At 36.8% G+C, this 20,000-nt stretch overlaps 1 protein-coding gene across 2 annotated transcripts in view; it reads right to left on the bottom strand.

The window, feature by feature from the left end:
- The window catches only part of VPS8 (VPS8 subunit of CORVET complex), a 239,072-nt gene that overhangs the window by 178,505 nt on the left and 40,567 nt on the right, over positions 1-20,000 (bottom strand). For both annotated transcript variants that reach the window (XM_063704436.1, XM_004038141.4), the window contains exons 10-20: positions 19,726-19,793; positions 18,289-18,442; positions 18,126-18,185; positions 16,481-16,588; positions 12,236-12,316; positions 9,302-9,472; positions 5,460-5,534; positions 4,356-4,391; positions 3,381-3,471; positions 2,890-2,936; positions 1,608-1,697 (exon numbers count right to left, since the gene is read on the bottom strand). In XM_063704436.1, coding sequence (XP_063560506.1) covers positions 1,608-1,697; positions 2,890-2,936; positions 3,381-3,471; positions 4,356-4,391; positions 5,460-5,534; positions 9,302-9,472; positions 12,236-12,316; positions 16,481-16,588; positions 18,126-18,185; positions 18,289-18,442; positions 19,726-19,793 — 981 coding nt within the window. The remainder of the gene's footprint in view (positions 1-1,607; positions 1,698-2,889; positions 2,937-3,380; positions 3,472-4,355; positions 4,392-5,459; positions 5,535-9,301; positions 9,473-12,235; positions 12,317-16,480; positions 16,589-18,125; positions 18,186-18,288; positions 18,443-19,725; positions 19,794-20,000) is intronic.

Below are 20,000 nucleotides of genomic sequence, written 5' to 3'. Positions count from 1 at the left end.
TCCTGTATCTGAGATTCTTTACTATTTCTCCATCAGAACGTCACCTTTGTTCCTTTCATCTTTTAGAAAGAAGCTCTCTACCACGTTTTCCCCCAACACGGTGGTTTCTATATTCTCCACACACACATACACACTCATTCCATTCACCCCTCCTAGCTTTTTCTACTAGATGATTTTTTTCAACGAAGTATACCTTCCAAAGGCCAGAGTTCCTACAACCTCTTGGTGATAGGTATATTCTTGTTACAAATATTAAGTTTTCTATCTATACTGCATTGGTATACACAAGTACTTATATATAAAGTATTGTTTCCAAACAGTTTTGTTCCCAAATGCTTTCTTTCTACCACATGTCTTCTTCCTAAGTTATTTATTTTTATAACTTTATCTAGGCTTACTTCTCCTTTACTGATAAATTTAATAAGCATCCAGCCAAACAGAGTAATAACAGTTACTCTACCAGAAGCTCACTAGCATGGCATTGAACAGCACAGTTCAGGAAGCCAAATGCTTCTCTGATACCAGCCAACTCTTAACTGCCATATCTATTCTTGTCTTCCAATGTTACAAGCATCAAATAGAATATGAAAAGATAGGACCTGTGCCTACTCTTTAGAACTTCAAAATCCCTAGATTTCTTCTAAATATTTCCATTAATGTAAACCAAAAAAGCCCATTATTTTGACTAGACTACAAACTTTAAGATAGTAAAGATCATGTAAATTTTACTATTGCCCAGTGCCAAGTACATATCAGACCACAGGACGCACACTTTAGCCAAATCCTGCCCAAAGCCTGTTTCTGTATTGTTCACAGCTAAGAATGGACTTTACAATTTTAAGGGGTTGCTTAAAAAATCAAAAAACAAAAAAAAGGAAGAAAAAGATGTGACAGAGACCACTGTAGCCTGCAAAGCCTAAACTCTGCTATCTGAGTCTTTTTAGAAAAAGTCTGCTGATCCCTGTATTGGACACTCAAATATTTGTTAAAAGAGGAGGCAGGCAGAGGGAAGGGAGTAGTAGGAATGGGGAACAGCAATTTGCAACAAATATAACTGGAGAGCACTGCAGAAAGTAAAACCTGCATAATAAATACATACACGTCTCTACATTGTTCTTTGGCTTTCATTTTCATTAAGTTCCAAGATAAACTAAAGGTCTTTCATTAGCATATTTTATAGATCATATTTTATATATACATATATATATTTGTGATTGATCTATTATTCTTAAGTCATAGGTGCTCCTAGGAGAACTAAATTTAAACCTTGGCAGTACTAAATAACCTAGTTAACATAAATATTAGACGAGCAAGATGTCAGCCACTATAAGGTATCAGTTTACAGCAAAGGATCTTCACACGTATATCCTTTCCTTCCACACGCCACTAAGCAGCTAAGTGCTAAGTAACACTCCACAACGTTTTACTCATTTATACCCATTACTTAAAAATATAATCATTTAGAATGTTCTACAAGCCCTGAAATAAAGTTTTGAATACTAAAAAAATGTTTAACCAAAAATGAAAGTCACATTCTCAAGTAACATAAAAGAGGAGTATTAGACCTATCCAGAGCATTGTCTACTGGAAGCACATGCAATGTGTACCTGAAAATGCTGCTCCATCACTTGGATTTTTCCTTGGTCTGGGCACTTTTTCAGAGCTCGATCTGCATAATGGAATAGGATTTCTACCATCTGTAAGGAAAATAGCCTGGCATAGACATTAAAATATATCTCTAAAGTTTTTCAATACGTATGTGGCTCTCCTAAATAATACAGAATTAGAATTTGTTATTATATTAAAATTTAATTGGAAATTTTAGTGGCTTTATTTACCAACTTTTTAAAACTCTAGCCTCATTTCTTCCAGTCTCAGGGCTAGTACTAATTTGCTAATCTTTCTTAAGAAATATCTCCATGTTCTAGACCTCAGTGGCATCTATACTGCTCAGGAAATGAAACATTCAAGTTCTTCAGTAATCCTCTGCTGTAGGTGTTTCCCTAAAGAGCACAGATGAGCAAATCATTCGGAGTCTAAGGAGTAACCAATTTCTATCCAGGTTTTCTATAAATGTTTATACTAATTTGGAATATAATTTTTCCCAATGCATTTACACAACAAAAGGGAGGGAATCCTATAGTCAATTAATTCAGCCCAGTCTAGAGTAGGAACAGAAGGTCAATATTAAATATTAGCATCAATTATATTGATGCTAATTAATAATAACATTAAAACATTAATCCTCTCTGCTAGTTCTGGGCAACACAAACATTTGCACATACACTAGTTCTCATAATTACTAGTAAGTTTATAAAAACTAACAAATGTCAATTTTCTGTGGGCTATTACTTGGTTCAGAAATAATCCAGATTCCCAGGTTTTCTTCCTCCTCCTTCCTGCTGTCTTTTGGCTATGTACTTTATTATCTTCATAAAAGAGTGAGCAAGGAAAAAAAGAAAAGGTGATTAAGAAGGAATTTTAAAAGTATTCAAGATGACACAGGGAATTATAACCTGACTGTTTTTTTAGATACAGGTCTCACTCTGTTGCCCAGGCTGGAGTGCAGCGCCGCAATCATAGCTCACTGTAGCCTCAAACTCCTAGGCTCAAGTGATCCTCTGGCCTCGCCTCCCAAGTAGCTAGGACTACAGGTGCACACCACCATACCTGGCTAATCTTTCTATTTTTTTTTAGAGATGGGGTCTTGCTATGTTGCCCATGCTAGTCTTGAACCCCTGACCCCAAGTGTGTGTCTCTGTGTGTGTGTTTTTTTAATACACTCTCTTCTAGATTGTAGCCATTTACCTACTCATGCCCAAAGATACTGGCAAATGACAAAAGCAAATCTGCACTGTATTCTAGTAAAGACCCTCTTAAAATACTCACCCGGTCTGCAACAATAGCCTTTCGCTTACTGGCATCCCCTGATAATCCTGCAGAGAAGGAAAATCCAACAAAAAAACAAAAGTTAGTCCACATCTTTAGGAGTGAAACTATGTCTGGTTTCATATTTATAAGATGTGAAACAACAGGTATAATTGTAACAATTCTTAGCTATCAAAATGTTGGATAATACGCCATAATAGGAACACCTCAAATCTACTGGACCGGATAGTATATCAATGTACTTCTCTTTCATTCTAATAGTAATTTCCTTACAAAATAATTTTAAAAGCGACATTTTAATTTCTATACCCTCTATTTGTCACATTATTTGTCACATTAACCTTCTTAACTGAAAGTCTATAAGGTTTAATAGCATCCTGTTTATAAACACTTCAACACTCAGCTAAAAATGTCCTATGAGTGGTTAGTACTAACCATTCCCTCTACTCCAGGAGAACCACGTCTACTACACTGGAATTCTGTCTACTCACCCACTACTGCTTTTGCTTTTCCTTCATGGAAAGACCACGCAAGAGCCAACGCTTCTGTAAGACAATCTTGTTTCAGGAGATGATCCACTCTCTAAAACGGAAAAATGAGAGAAACCAGACCCCTTTGTCTGACCAGTCACCAGTCAGAATTCCTATTCCACCTAAAATCTTTCCAGAAGTTGCTGCTTAGTGGCTAAAATTATTTTAATAATTATGTGAATATCTTGTTTCAAAGAAAAATAATATCTTCAAGCACTAGATAGTATAATGACTGTATACGCTAGTATAGAGAGCCACAGGGCCTAAATATGAAAAGGGGAAATAGCTGGAATGTCATTGTAGCAGAAATGGCTAGTTGTTTATCACAACATTGATTTCCTCCTCCTTGGTAGTAACAAACCCCAAGCTTATTTGAGATAGCAATATACCAGCTGAAGGATATTTCTAAGACTACCTTGTAGCCACTGGGAACAATGTGACTGAGCTCTGGCTAACGATAAGTGGAAGTGTTGTCTGGTATTTCTGGGATGTCATCTTAAGAGGTAGGAGACAGCCTTTATTTTTCTTTCTTCCTTCCTAAAATGTGGTAACAGCTGGAGCTCTACCAACCATACTGAATTATAAAATGGCCCTGAGACCAGAATTCAAAGACAAACATGGTGGAACAGGACAGCACGCTTAAGCTTATGGAATTCCTACAAGAGCTGCGGACCACCTAGCTCCAGGTTGCTTTTACATGACAGAGAAATCTTATTTAAGCCACTATTATTTTGAATTTTCTAATATATGTAGACAAACCTAATTCTAACTTATACTGTCAGTTCTAGCAAATCAAGTACCTAACAGCTATAATGGTTTTCTTGTACACTTCTGAAATTAAGAAGCTTACCAAATAATCTTCTTCTGAAAAGTCAAAACAGAAATGTTAAGCTGCCAATTCAGTAACTCTGACATGTGAAATTACTTGGAACTCACCTCTCTCCAGCTCCTCAGCATCATCACATAAACAGACTGGAAAGTAAAGAGATGGAAATTAAAATGATCACCCTTAACAGACTTCTTTGGGAGATACATTTGTCCTAGTCCCACATCTCATTTGATATCCCTTTAGGTAAAACATTTCATACTACAGTTAGAAGTATATCTTAGAATTTACTAATGGGTCTTCAAGAACGCTTTTCTTTTTTTTGAGACAGAGTCTCGCTCTGTTGCCCAGGCTGGAGTGCAGCAGCGGGATCTTGGCTTACTGCAACCTCCGACTCCGGGGTTCAAATGATTCTCATTCCTCAGCTTCTCGAGTAGCTAAGATTACAGGCACCTGCCACCACAACTGGCTAATTTTTGTATTTTTACTAGAGACAGGGTTTCGCCATGTTGGCCAGGCTGGTCTTGAACTCTTAGCCTCATGTGATCTGCCCGCCAAGACCTTCCAAAGTGCTGGGATTACAGGTGTGAGGCAACGCATCGGGCCTAGAACTCACATTAAAGAGTAAGTCTATCTAAAGGTCTACAGTCCAAGAAGGAGTTAATTCCATGGACAAGAAGCAAGGAAAGCCCAAGCTCATTTCCCTCTACTGACTTGGCAATATTTTGGTTAAATTTTAATAATGAAGAAATGTTTCTCCATATTTTTTAAAAAGCACAGGAACAAACTGAGATAAATTGAGGTACAAAAAGTTCCTATTCCAACAATTCTAAGTCAAATACCTCAATACATTTTAATCAGCATCCTAAGCTGATCTAAGCTAACAGCCATCTTAAGTACATGACAAATATCCATGATTAGGTAGCTGCCTGGTCATAAAAACATAAACGTGAAGGAAGCTTACAAAAGCGCATCTCTGAATCAAGAAAATAAGCATCCTATTAGCCAGCACCTAAACAAAAGTAAAGAATATGTCTAAAAGTAGAGGGAAAAAATAATTAACTAAAAATCATGACTACCTAACCACAAAGGGTTTAGGATAATTGCTGATCAATATTCACTTTGCAATATACTGCCCTCTTTACCAGCAATCTCCTTCAGCCTCAACTACCCTGATACATACAAATACCAACTCACAGAGTAAAAGAGCTTACTTTTGTCCCCAAATAAAAGATCTGACCACCATAGCTACTGATGGATTGATAACAAGCCTTCTCTCCAACCAAAGCCTGGAAAAAAAAACATACATACAAAAAAGGTAATAAAATTCCTTTGTATTTAATATATTTTTTAACATTTCGTCACTATTAATGACTTATTAGTTACACGTCTTTTTTGGTGATTATAGTTTACAATGTGTAACTTATCTCAGTCTACATTTAAATAATATTTGGCATATACTGTAAGAACCTTGCAATGATGTACTTTCATCTCCTACATCCCCGCGCTACATACTATTTTTGTTATATATATTGCTTCTATAGATCATAAACTTCACAACACATTATTTTTGTTTTAAACAGTCAATTGCTTTTGTTAAACAACAGTATTGAGATATAACACACACCATAAAATTCACTCATTAGGCACAGAATTCAATGATTTTTTAGTAAATTTACAGTTGTTCAGCCATTATCAAAATCCATTTTGAGAACATTATCATCACTCTGCAAAGATCCTTATACCCACCTGTAGTCACTCCCATTCCCACCTCCAAACCCAGGTAACCACTAATGTATATCTGTCTCTATAAATTACATTTGCCTTTTCTGGACATTTTATATGAATAGAATTAAACAAAATGTGCTCTTATTGCACGTCTTCTTTTACTTAGCATGTTTAAGATTCATCCATGTTGTAGCCAAGTATCAGCTGTCATACTTTTTACTGTGGAACGGTATTCTATTAAATGGCTATGCCACATTTTGTACATCCCTTTACCAGTTAGTGAATATGTAGATTGTTTTCACTCTTCGGTTATTAAGAATAATACTGCTATGTGTGTTCATATACAAGTTTTTATATAAGCGTGTGTTTTCAACTCTTTTGGAAACACACCTAGGAGTAGAACTTCTGAGTCAGATTGGTAATTCAATGTTTAATTTTTTTTTTTTTTTTAAGATGGAGTCTCACTCTGTCCCCCAGGCTGGAGTCCAGTGGCACAATCTCGGCTCACTGTAACCTCTGCCTCCTGGGTTCAAGCGATTCTCCTGCCTCCACCTCCCGAGTAGCTGGGATTACAGGTGCCTAGCACCAAGTCTAGCTAATTTTTGTATTTTTAGTAGAGACAGGGTTTCACTACGTTGGCCAGGCTGGTCTCGAACTCCTGACCTCAGGTGATCCTCCCGCCTCGGCCTCCCAAAGTGCTGGGATTACAGGCAAGAGCCACCATGCCTGGCCTCAATGTTTACCTTTTAATAAAGTGCCAAACTATCTTCCACAGCATTTGCGCCATTTTAGTTTCCCACCATCAATGTATGAGGCTTCCAATATCGCCACATCCTTGCCAACACTTGTTATTCTTTTTTTTTATGATAGCCTTCCCAGTGGGTGTGAAGCAGTATCTCATTATGATTTTGATTTGCATTTCCCTAATACCTAATGATGTTGAGCAGCTCTTCAAGTGCTCACTGTCCACTTCTAAATCTTTACAGATCACTGCTGACTGTCTGATGAGAAATGTGTTCTCATAATTATTGCTCCTCTGCATTTAATGGGTCTTTTTCCCCACTGGTTGCTTTAAAATTTTTCTACTTATCATTAATTTTGATCAACTTGTATACAGTTTATTTTAGTTGTGCTTGGGTTCACTGAGCTTCTTAAATGTGTGTGTCTACAGTTTTAGAAAAGTTTTTGATCATTATTTTTTCCAATTTCTTCTCTCCTTTAGAGATTTTAACTACACGTACATTAGGCTATCTGATGTGGTCTCACAGTTCACTAATACTATTTCTTAAAATTATTTTTCTGCGTTTCATTTTGTATAATTTCTATTGTTGTATCTTCAAATTCATGAATCGTTTTTTCTGTATTGCCTAATCTGCCATTAATCCCATCTAGCGCATGTTTTCATCTATAAACACTATAGTTTTCATCTCTAGAAGTCTGATATGCATCTTTTCAAATATCTTCCATGTCTCTACTTAACTTTTTTAACTAAAGAGTATAGTCATAATAACTACTATGTCTTTGTCTGCTAATTCTAACATTTATGTCAGGTGTGATTTAGTTTTTATTTTTCTCCTTGTTATAGGTTGTTTTTCTTCTTTGCATACCTAGTAATCTCTAACTGGATGGGAGACATTGTGAATTTTACCTTGTTGGTTTCTGGATCTTTCTGTATTCCTATTAATATTCTTGTGTTTTCTTCTAGGAGATAAGTGATTTGGAAACAGTTTGATCCTTTCTGGTCTTACTTTTAAGATGTGTTAGCCGGAACCAGTGCGCCATTTATTCTAGTCCTAATGAGGCAAGATGCCTCTAAGTACTCTACCCAATGCCCTGTGAATCATGAAGCTTTCCATTCTAGCTGGTGTAACAAGCACTGTTTTCAGCCCTGTGTGAGCACTAGATACGGTTCCCTCTAAACCTTTCAAATGGCTCTTTCCTGGTCCTTGGGCAATTTCCTTCTATGCATTTGCTGATTAGGACTCTGAGGAACACTCAAGAGGGACTCTTTCATAGTGCTCTTTTCTCCAGTACTCTCTCTTGCAAACTCAACCCACTTTTGTCTTCCTGCAACTTGGCTCTGTCTTCTCAAATCATGGAGTCTTCCAGGCTCCATTTGGGTTCCTCCACAGCCCAGATGCTCTCTCAAGGCTGGAAGCTAGGACAATCACAGAGTTCACAGCATTTGTTCCCCATTTGGTGAGAGATTGCTGTCCATCACTACAGATGTCCAGTGTCTTAAGAACTGCTGTTTACTTTTCTTCTTCTTCTTCCTTCCCCCTTCCCCTCCCCCTCCCTTCTCCTTCTCCTTCCTCTTCCTGGGTTATTTCAAGCAGGAGAGTAAATCTGATTCCCCATAACTCTCTCTTGGCTAAAAGTACAAGTTCAAAGTCCATTAGTATTTTTAATACCATTCAAACACAAGAAAATAAAGTATGGAACAGTAATTATTATTATCACTTAGTGAATTATATTACAGTATCATTTCTTATTCTGACTTTTCTTGGTTTTTAAAGTGGGAGGCTGGAAGACCCTTTCATATATATTTTATGCTCTGAAGTTATAATATGAAGGAGATTTGAGCAAAGCCTACACATCATGCTGTAGTCACTCATTAACTACGACCATCATTACTATTTTTTTCAAAAAATTATCCAAGGAAGTCGCACAATGGTCTAAATTTCCTACTTAAAGATTTGTGGTTTAGGAACATGAGATCACGATTCAAGGTGACTGAACTATAAACTATCTGTGGAAATTGCTTAAGGCCATTACTGTAGTTGCTTAATGATACAATAAAATTAATGCTAAGGCCATAACTTTGTTGCGTCCTCCTTCTCTCTAGGCTCCTGCATCTCATCTATCACCTATTTCTAGAATATCTTCTTTCTCTCAAAGCCATCTTTGTTTTTTAATACCCACAGCTACCATACCTGTTCAAGCCTTTACCATTATCACCCAAATATTTCCAAAGCCTCATAGAGTACCTGTCTGTAGTTATTTATCCCTTAAATCTATCAGGCTTATTACTGCCAAATTAAGCTTTCTAAAAATATTTTGATTTTTACAATTTTTCTCACAAATTTTCCATTATACGTCATTATTTTAGTATAAAAATTAAAACTCTTTGTTATTAAGTAAAATAAGTCACATTTCTGAATAGAAGGGAAGAAAAATGATTGTTTTAGCTTGTATTCCTAAAGCTAAAGAAACACCTCAAGACAGAAAAAGGTAACTCCCCAGAGTTCCTATTTCTAAAACAACTACAACAAAATACCAAGTTTATCAAAGTATTTTCTAGGATAGCAAGATAAGTGATTATCCTTACCAGTGCCTGGCTAACATTTCCTCCAGTGGCTAGTGATTTGAAATGGCTGCTATTGTAGACCAGCTGAACTTCTGAGATCTCCACTGTCTCCAGTTCCTCTTGTGTTTGCCGATCAATCACATGCAACTTCTCTACGCTGTCTAAGAGCACAACTGTGCGTGAATTTATCCACTGTAATTCAAGCACACAACAAAACAAAAGTGAGACCACACCCGCATCATCATTTGGGTCAAGAAGTAAGCTTGGCTGCTCGATTAAATTACATTGAGGACTTGATCCATTTAACAATTTACATGGCAACACAATCAAAGCAAGAACTACTCAGTGACAGGCCAGAGAACAGTAGGTACAATATACTACTGACTTTTGAAAATGTTAAAATGACACTTTCATAGTGTAAAAGAAGACTAAAAGCTGTAGGTGGATTAGAGCATATCGTTTTTTATAAAAGATTTTTTAAAGCAATTGGCACAAATGACTTCATTATCATGACAAACTCTGCGTTTCTAGTTTTTATGATATTGCTGAAACAAAAGAACAAAGTAAAGCCCATAAACCTAGCTGGTCAAAGGACAATTGTTAGCACTGAAACAATACATATTTTAAAACAGAAGCTATTTTAACAATCTACTTCCTTCAAAATCTCCCTTAAAATTATGAGAGTCCTTTGTTCTAGTTCTCTGTATCTCCCAAATTTTCTTTAATAAGTACTATTATAATGTTAAAAGTATTAAAAATAATAACTTTAAAAATCTTCTGAAGGATGCCATTTTAACAAATTTCTTGGGTTATGTATAAAATCAGATTTCTTATTTTCAATTTTTTTTTGGCAATCCCAATCCTTTCCCAAGAAATAAATCTTAAAATCTGCTCAATCAGAATTCAGAAGTCACCAGAACAAAGTGCATCCCCTGCCCTTTATGTCTCTGGTATTCATGCTGGTGTATTTGTGTGTTCTATTCCATGTCATCAGATATTATTTGCATAATGTCCAATTAAAGATAACCAGTTGAAAATGCTAAAAAATACACTCTATTACTGTATATTAGCCACTCTAAGGGAAGAGTTTGTTCCCCTCCTCCTCTAAAAAATATCTTTCAGAAAACAGGGAGTTTGATATGCAAATCTTTTACAGAAAGCTCTTATAAGGTGCTCTCTTAATTATTTCATTTAGAAAAAGTATTTTCTAGGAAAAATCACATTATTTAGCCTTATACAACCTTAATCAGTGCTAGTTCTTAGGTACTCTCAGAGGTCACCTGGTTAAAAGAAAACAAGACAATGGCAGAAAAAAATGAACCTCAGTAAGTTTAGTAATTATTCCCGAGATTAGACCCGCAGAGTTGCAAGTGTTGACATTGTTGTAAATAAGCCTTTTAAGGGTAATTTACAAAACAATGCAGTTAATGGTCACATACACTTCTGCAGATTTTTAAAGTACTGTATCTCAAACATCTTAAACAGAAGTTATGATGATAAATTCTGAAAAACTGTATGACATGATTCAACAAGACAGTTCTGGTGATGACATCACTGATGTCTTCTAAGAGTCTGAACAAAATTATTTCATAAAATGTGTATGGAAGAAAGAATTATTTCTAAACAACTGTCTGCGAGTTAAAAATGTAATGTACAACTAAATCAATAAATCATGTAAAGAAAGGATCTATTTCATCTACATCCTAAAAAATTACAAGTTATCAAGTTGAGGAAAAAGCCCTTTTTCATTCTTTTTATTAGAAAAATGAGGCATTGCCTTATATTTAGGGTTGCCTATATTCATGCATCTACAGAATGTTACTGGACACCAGACACTGATGTGCTAAAATGTATTAATGATGGGAACCCAGAAATATTATAATTACATTGTTCTCAAAATTAACGAACCATTTGAGAGAGAAAAAATAAAATTTGATACAAAAAGAAATCTCTTTTTAAACCAAGAAGTTGGCCAGGTGCGGTGGCTCATGCCTGTAATCCCAGCACTTTGGGAGGCTGAGGTGGGCAGATCACAAGGTCAGGAGATTGAGACCATCCTGGCTAACACGGTGAAATCCTGTCTCTACTAAAAATACAAAAAATTAGCCGGGCGTGATGGGGGGGCACCTGTAGTCCCAGCTACTCGGGAGGCTGAGGCAGGAGAATTGCTTGAACCTGAGAGGCGGAGCTTGCAGTGAGCCGAGATCGCACCACTGCACTCCAGCCTGGGCTACAGAGCAAGACTCCATCTCAAAAAAAAAAAAAAAACCAAGAAGTCACTCAGGATTGAGATGCATGGTAGAAAGAGAGCTCTGCAAAGTTTTTAGCCACAAGAAAAAAAGAGGTTGCACAAGCTGCTGAATCAATGAAGACAAAGCTCAAAAATACAAAAAATGTTTTACAGAGAAAGCAAGGCAATGATTCTCAAAAAACTCACCTAAATTCTTCTGAAGCCAAACTCCCCTTTGAGCTAAACAAGACATTAAATTTCTAATCCTGCCTGTGTTCAGCAGGACATAGACTGAAAGGCAATAATTCGTGGCATCACACCACATTCAGAGTTTATTCAATATAACCAGGACTCCCTCTCTCTCTCTGTGTGTGTGTGTGTGTGTGTGTGTGTGTGTGTGTGTGTGTATATATATATATATACACATATACTTTTTTTTTTTTTAAGATACAGGGTCTCACTATGTTGCCCAGGCTGGAGTGCAGTGACTAGTCACAGGAGCGATCACTGAGCACTACAGCCTCGAACTCCTGGGCTTAAGCTATCCCACCTCGGCCTCCCAAGTAGCTGGGACTACAGGCACGAGCCTCGGTGCCAGACTGTCCATATTTCATATGATCTTAAAGGTAATAATTCTTGGCAGAAATCCTGGTAGCTTTAATATATCATAGATTCAGAACAATTACATGAACTAAATGGGGATATTTAATTTGAATAATACTCACAGTAAAGTTGATGAGGTCATAGTATAGGTGAAGATGCTTTTGCTTAGTAACATGTATTGCTCCAGATTCATCTCTCTTTACCTGATGATGAAATAAAAACAACCTAAAAACCAGCTACTGTTTGAGGGACTTTTTTAGATATTTAATTATACTCCATCTAGAGTATCACATTTACCCATTATCCCATTCACTGTAGATAAGCCAAAAATACTGATAATTACACAAATGATTATGAAAATAGAAAAAAAATTATTTGTTCCATTATTTACACCAAAATGCAGGGCATATCTGGGGGTGGTCTAGTTGTCAGTATTGACAAATGCTGTGACATAGTTTTCACTCTGTTATAATTCAGAACAACCTAACTTTATCACATCAACGACTATAATTAAAGTACAAAAAGGAATGGTGACATGGTGTGAGGAAAAAGTCCATTAAAGAAAAAGAGATGCTGCAGTGATGTAAACCAGACTTTTCTGAACTATGATATTATTATGAGAGGACTCAAAAAGTTCATGGAAAATGTATACTATGAAAAAACTATGCATGGATCTCAAAAATTGTCTGCACCAAAATAAACTCATACTAACTTGTTATAACATGTCTGAAAAGAATCTAGTTTGAGGCATTAAAAAGGATAAGACATCAGTTTGAAAAGAGCCCCAAAGAGCAACATAAATTCTGCTAAAATTTAAGCAAGAACAAACATCAAATTTATGGTGAAGCTTCGGTGGAAGAATGTAAAATCACTGATGCTTAATAAAAGTTTATGGGAACAATGCCCCCAGAGAAATCAGCAGTTTACAAATGGGTAACTCGTTTTAAGAAAGAAGGAGATGATGTTGAAGGTGAAGCCTGCAGCTGTAGACCATACCCATCAATTAGTGAGGAAAAATATTCATCTCGTTCATGCCCTAATTGAAAGAGATCAACGATTAACAGCAGAAACAACAGCCAACACCATAGACATTTCAACTGGTTTAGTTTGCACTATTCTGACTGAAAAATTAAAGTTGAGCAAAGTTTCTACTTGATGGCTGCCAAAACAGTTGTGTCCAGGTCAGCTGCAGACAAGAGCAAAGCTTTTAATGGGAATTTTAAACATGTGGAATCAACATCCTGAAACATTTCTTTGAAAAACTGTAACAGGAGATAAAACATGGTTTTATCAATGTGATCCTGAAGAAAAAGCACAAGCAAAGCAAAGGCTATGAAGAGGCAGACGTGGTCTAGTCAAAGCAAATGCAGACCAGGCAAGAGCAAAGGTCATGGCAACAGTTATTTGGGATGCTCAAGGCGTTTTGCTTGTTGACTTTCTGGAGGGACAAAGAACAATAATATCTGCTTATTATGACTGTGTTTTGAGAAAGTTAGCCAAAGCTTTGGCAGACAAATGCCCAGGAAAGCTTCACCAGAGAGTCCTCCACCACAACCATGTTCCTGCTCATTGCTCTCAACACAGAAGGCCAATTTTGAGAGCAATTCGATCCACCATACAGTACTGATTTGGCTCCTTGTGACTTTTGTCTCCTAATCTAGAAAAAGTCTATAAAGGGCACCCATTTTTCTTTAGTTAATAATGTGAAAAAGACTGCATTGGCATGATTAAATTCCCAAGACCTTCAGTTCTTTAGGGATGGACTATATGGCTGGTATCATCACTTTAAAAAGTATCTTGAACAAGATGAAGCTGATGTTGAGAAATAAAATTTATTTTTATTTTTTAATTCCATTTTTCCACAAACTTTTTGAAGTTCCCTTGTGTAACTCTAGCAGCCCAAAATTTCCCAAAAGGACCTTGAGTGTCAATCTTTTATTTATATGTATATACGTACACACTCTATATCCTACAGTCATCCTTATAATTTGCTTCCTCCCCTTCTGCTCCAAGGTAACAGAACACTGAAGAAATATAAAGCACAAGATACACCCGACCACTTGAAATTCATGGCATTCAATTCAACCTGGGCTTTCTTGCACACTCCCCATAGTAGTATTATAGATGTCTTTCCCTTTAAGTCACCTTCTGATCCCATCACTTACAGTGGTGACCTCACCTGATATCTTAACAAAAATCTGAGACCACTTAATGTGGGCCCTTCATGTGGACCCCTCTTCACTTCACTAAATCACTTCTCCCTTAAGAAAGGATCCTTTGGTAAAATGAACATGGGGTCTAGAGCCATATATCTAAGTTCCACTATTATACCCGTGTGACCAAGGGCAGTCACCTACTCTTTCTCAGTTTCCCGAGAATATATGGTCCACAGATACTAAAATATTTACTTTGTGGCCCTTTACACAAAAAGCTTGCTAACCCCTGATCTAGATTAATAATGATTGGCCTAGACTGGTAATGGAGTCATCACAGGTTCCTAAGTAATTAAAGTCATAAAGACGGGATTAAAGTGACATTTTAGGAAGATCAGTCTTGAAGTAGCAAAAAGAATACATACAGAAGGGAGGAGAAACATTAAAGGTTTTTCTTTCATAATAAAGCACATGTAAGGTGTTTAGACAAAGAGGGTTGGTTGCAGTGAGAGTTAAGGGATGATAGTTTCAAGGAAAAACAAGCCTTCTCATCATATTGGATCTAGAGACTGAAGGACATGAATGAAACATCCCATTTCTGATTTTACATTTTAGAATCAAGAAATATTTGAAGAGACACTGTTTAGGGAGAAAATGATTAAGGAATATTTCAATGTGTTGAGTTGAAAGTAAAGGTAGGACTCTCAAATGTTGTATTGGGGATGTTCTAATAAAACTTTATTTATAAAAACAGACGGCTGGCCAGATTTGGCGCACAGGCCATAGTTTGCCAACCCCTACTCTCAATCCACCCCATCTATTCAATTATATTTTCCACCACAAGTTTCTCTTTGTCATTAATTCTATAAACATTTATTGAATATTTACAATATACAAGCACTGTCCTAGTGGCTGGAAATGTAACAGTAAAGATGGTCTCTAGAGTTATGGAGCTTTCTGTCTAGTGGGGAAGAAAAATATTAGACAAGTAATTTAAAAAGTGCTGAATGTGGCCAAGCACAATGGCTCACACTTGTAATCCCAATATTTGGGAGGCTGAGGTGGGATGAACGCTTGAGGCCAGGAGTTCGAGAGTCAGCCTGGGCCTTGGTTGGAGACCCGCAAGACCTCGTCCCTCTTTTGTTTTTTTTTAAGTGCTGAATGTTATCAAAAGATGCATGTAACTAACTTAGTTCAGAGGCCAGGGAAGGTCATGTTAATCATGAGCTCAGAGACAACAGAAGATAGCACAGAACTTTCCTGGCAGAGGCAACAGTATATGTAAAAGGCACTGAGGCCAGAGACTAGCTAGGAAGCTATGGCAGAATCCAGGCTAGACATGTACATGATTTAGACTAAGGAAACAGCAATGGGGGAGACAAAAAAGGAGAAATTCAAGAGATTTTTGGAGGTAGAGTCAATAGGACTTGGTGATAGAGCACATATGAAGAGAGAAAGGTAACTGAAAAGTAACTCGTAAGTTTCTGGCTGGAGAAACTAGGTGGACAGTAGTGAACTTGCTTCACTGAGCTAGGAAACGCAAGAGATTATTAATACAAAGGCACATTCTTGCCTCTGTGACTTCAGTTCATCTCACTTCCCCCAGTATGCATACCTACCCTTCCTGCAGTAGTTGCAGTATATCCTTCATAAAGCCATTAATACTCTCTCTAGTCCATACTAATCACTTTGTACTCTGAATTTATATCAGCTTGATTTTCATCACATAGTTCAATCCTTAAACCATTTTCTGTAGTAATAATGAACACACTGATTTTGCTTTTCAAACAAGATTATAAGCTGTGTGAAAGATGAAATTATGTTGTATACTTCCTTCTTTCCTTTGCTGCTTGTGCCCATCACAGTGTAGAGGACATAATAGGTGCTCAATGATACTTGCTGTCATTAATACACACATATGTAGTTGCACATACATTAACACATATTCACATTCATATCTTTATACATTTACATATACCATTAATTATTTGTCAGTCAAAGAAATGAAGCTGAGAAATAAACCATGAGAGGTTATGTAGCTGAGAGTGATCACCATTTTCCGATGCTAATCATTAAAGCCTTAGATAAAAATTAAATAGGTCACTCTCTCTCCAAAGACTTAGGATAGTAACACAAATTTCTTTGACACATTATTAATTGCTGATGAATAAAAAAAATTGTAAGAGGCTTTCTAATGGTCATATTAGGACTTACCAATAGAAAATGAACAACATCTCCCCTGCAGAAGGCAAGCATGGGATTCACATAATTTTGTACTGCTACAAAGTGCCAGGCCAGCAGTGGCACACTGGAAGGATCCATCTAAGTAGGGAGATGGAAAAAAAAATCATCACAGTTAATAAACAAGGGGACAAAGAGAAAACTATGGTTAAAAACAGCATCTGACTAGTGTTCCTTGATAAAAACTTTCCCCAATTTCTCAGTAAAGCAAGAACTAACTGGGAGGTATCATGAGGGAACTTTCTGGGTTGATGGTAATGTTCTACATCTCGATAGGCATTTGAGTTACAAAAGTGTTAAGCATTTGTCAAAGTTCAGCAAATGTACACTCAAGATTTGTGCATTTCTTTGTATGTATATTCTACACCAAAGGAAAAACCTAAATAAGTATTAAACTCTAGCTAATAATATGCATGCTAAATATTTAGGGGAAAGAATACTTGTTTCTGAAATTTCCTTTGAAATACATAAAAAATATAATTTGATAAGTGGAAAGAGGGATGGGTAGATGGACAGATATGTAATAAAGGGCAGTAAATGTTAATTATAGAATTTAAATGGTAACTATACAAGTATTCAATGTAAAATTCAATTTTGTTTGAAAATGTTTATAATAAAATGTTGAAAAAAACCAATAAAAACGTACAAAAAGAAGCAAACACATAACACCATGAAAAAAATCTCAATTCGCCAATGAAGCTAATCTAACAAATGTTAATGGCCATCTAAGCCAGTTTTGCCATCTGAAAGGATAGACCTGCTTCCCCTAGGGCCCAGAGACACACAGGGTACCAACAAGAAAACAAAAGTGAGTTCCTTCACCATAGGGAACGCTTTCTGCACCAGCCAGAGTTCTGTACCACCATTCTCCATCCCATCCTATCAATACCTCTCCTCATATATACATTGGAAGATTACAACTCTGAAAACAATCAAGAAGAAAAAAAAGGGAAAACTGGGATATAAATAACACATGCTAGGAAGTATCATCCTCCAAAGTAAATTATCAGAGGCAGAAGCCAGGGAAAGCACATGTAACAGCAATCTATGGCGCATATTACAGTGGGGTCTACTCTATCCATAGTTCAGTGCCAAAGCTGCAGGCAGTGAGTATAAGCCTGTCTCAGCACAGCAGCCATGTAAAAACAACTATCTTTCAAACACTGAAAATCAGGGCTTGGACTCAACAAATCAACTTATCCTTCAACTTTAAATCTGATAAGGGAATTTTATTGCACTCAGAAGGGCAATGAATGAAGCTAGGAAATTCCATGCATGAAGTTAGGTGTGACCACAGAGTACCAGGACAGCAATATACAGGGACTGTCAAGTTAAGGTTAAGAACAAAAGCCAACTGTATGCTGTCTATGAGAGAAAAGCTTAAAGTGATAAAGGTGGAAACGTACAAGATCTCATGATCCCTAGGACACTGTGCTGGTCATCAGCTTATGATGCTTTGATCACCTTAAGGCAAGTCCAGCCAACGATCTCTGGAGCACTGACTTTCATCCTGTCTAGTTTTCTGACAATCTCATAGAATTCACCCCTTGCAAGTCATCTCTCTCAACCTCCTGACATGGTCCTTCCTTTGGCAAATAAGATGGAGGGACGTACTCACCCGGCCATAGGGAAAAGTCATCCATACTTTCAAGGATGGTTTCAATCCAATGACCAGTATCTTTAAGAGAAAAATATGTTTTCAATATTGACCTTGGAATTTTCAAATATTTGGTATTCAAAGCTTCTAAAAGTTCCGAGTTTTAACTTCTAAATACACTTACTTTTGTCAAGGATGCCATGGCCAATAATGAAAACTGTGTGATGGGATGATCTTTCAACTCAGGCTTAGAATGCAGAGGCTCAATACAGCAGACTTCACCCTTGGAACCACTGAACAGACATCTAGATTCACAGGTTCTCACTCCCATCACTCTCCTGAAAATGTAATTAGAAAATTCAGAATCAATTTAGCAATGATCCAAGGCACTACTATCTCTACCTGGACTACTTTCATAGCCTCCTACCTCCTTAACCCCCAACAATCCAAGCTCCACAGGACAGCAGCATGGTCTTTTTATTATACAAGTCAGATTCATTTATTTTTCTGCCAAAAACAGTCCACTGGCTTGCTACTGTACATAAAAAATAAAATCCAAACTCTTTCCCGTGTCTTCAAAGGATATGATCTGGCTCCTCCCTTCACTCCTCTCCCACTATTGTGTTCCTGACAAAGTCACACTCCAGCCACACCTGCTTTCTTCCATTGCTCTAGCACGCCAAGTTTGTGGCCACCTCAAAGTCTTTGTGTCTGAATGGTCTCTGCCTGGAATATTTTCCTCAGATCTGTGCATTTGTTGACTGGCTCACCATTCAGTTATTTTTCCAGATGTTGCCCCTTCTGAGAAACGCATTCCAGAATTATCCTCAGTACAACCTAGTGCAATCCCCTGTCTTGTTTTCTTCACAGCACTTACATCCATCTGAGGTGATTTCATTTATGTGCTGGTTTGCTGTTTCCTTAGCCTTACTGCAGCTAGAATGTAAGTTCTCTTAGAGCAGAAACTTTGCTTGGTTCACAGCTATAACTCTGGGATCTAGATAAATACCTACACACAGGAGATGCTCAATAAACATTAACTGAATAAGAAGTATTTTTTTTTTCAGAAATTACTTTGTACTTAGCATTGTTAGAAGCTATGAGAAACACAAGAAACAAAGATAGTTGTTAACCTTGAAGAACTTATGGAAACATAATACACAATGAATATTATGTTCTACTTTTAAAAAAACTCTGCTTCCTAAATGTTCTTTGATGTATCTAGACAGTCTTTGCTCTTAAAGAGCAAACATGGCAATTCTAAGATAATTAAAAACCTGTTTACACCTGCCCATTATGATTAAAATCAACTGGGCCTTGAACCTAAACCAAAATCAGTGAGCTATTCCAGAAGAGTGGTCCCAAGCTTGACAGCACATAAGAATCTTCTGGGGAGTAGGAGTCTAGAATCTCAACTCAGACCTACTGAGATAAAACTCGGGAGGACCAGGCCCAGAACTCTGTTTGTTCTATTAATATAAGCCTTCCCAGGTAATTGTAATACACAGTCATAATCTACTCTCAATTACAGGGGCTTTCTAGTCCTCTTCATGTTCAATTTCAAATCATTAAAACAGAGCTAGTCTTTTCATTTGTCAACAAATGTCCACTAATCTCTTACTTAAATGTCAATTCAAAAACAGAGCCTCCGCTGTCGTTGCAAATTGCAAGAGTTGGATCATCTGTAAACTAAACAGAGAAGGAATTTATTTTCTTGTACATTTTTAAACAGTCAAGTATTAAGAAGGAAAAAATTACACAATTTTGAAAAACTACAATATACACATCTAATAGCTTTTGAAATAACCTAAACTAGATTCAGTGCTCATCACTCTAAACTTACAAACTTACCTTTATTTAGAGTAATAATGGTCCAATATCTTTTAAAAAACAGAG

The sequence above is a fragment of the Gorilla gorilla genome, chromosome 2, assembly GCF_029281585.2.
Source record: "Gorilla gorilla gorilla isolate KB3781 chromosome 2, NHGRI_mGorGor1-v2.1_pri, whole genome shotgun sequence".
In the NCBI taxonomy this organism is placed as follows: Eukaryota; Metazoa; Chordata; class Mammalia; order Primates; family Hominidae; genus Gorilla; species Gorilla gorilla.
Note: the sequence above shows the minus strand (reverse complement) of the source record. Positions and strands in the feature narration are given on the sequence as shown.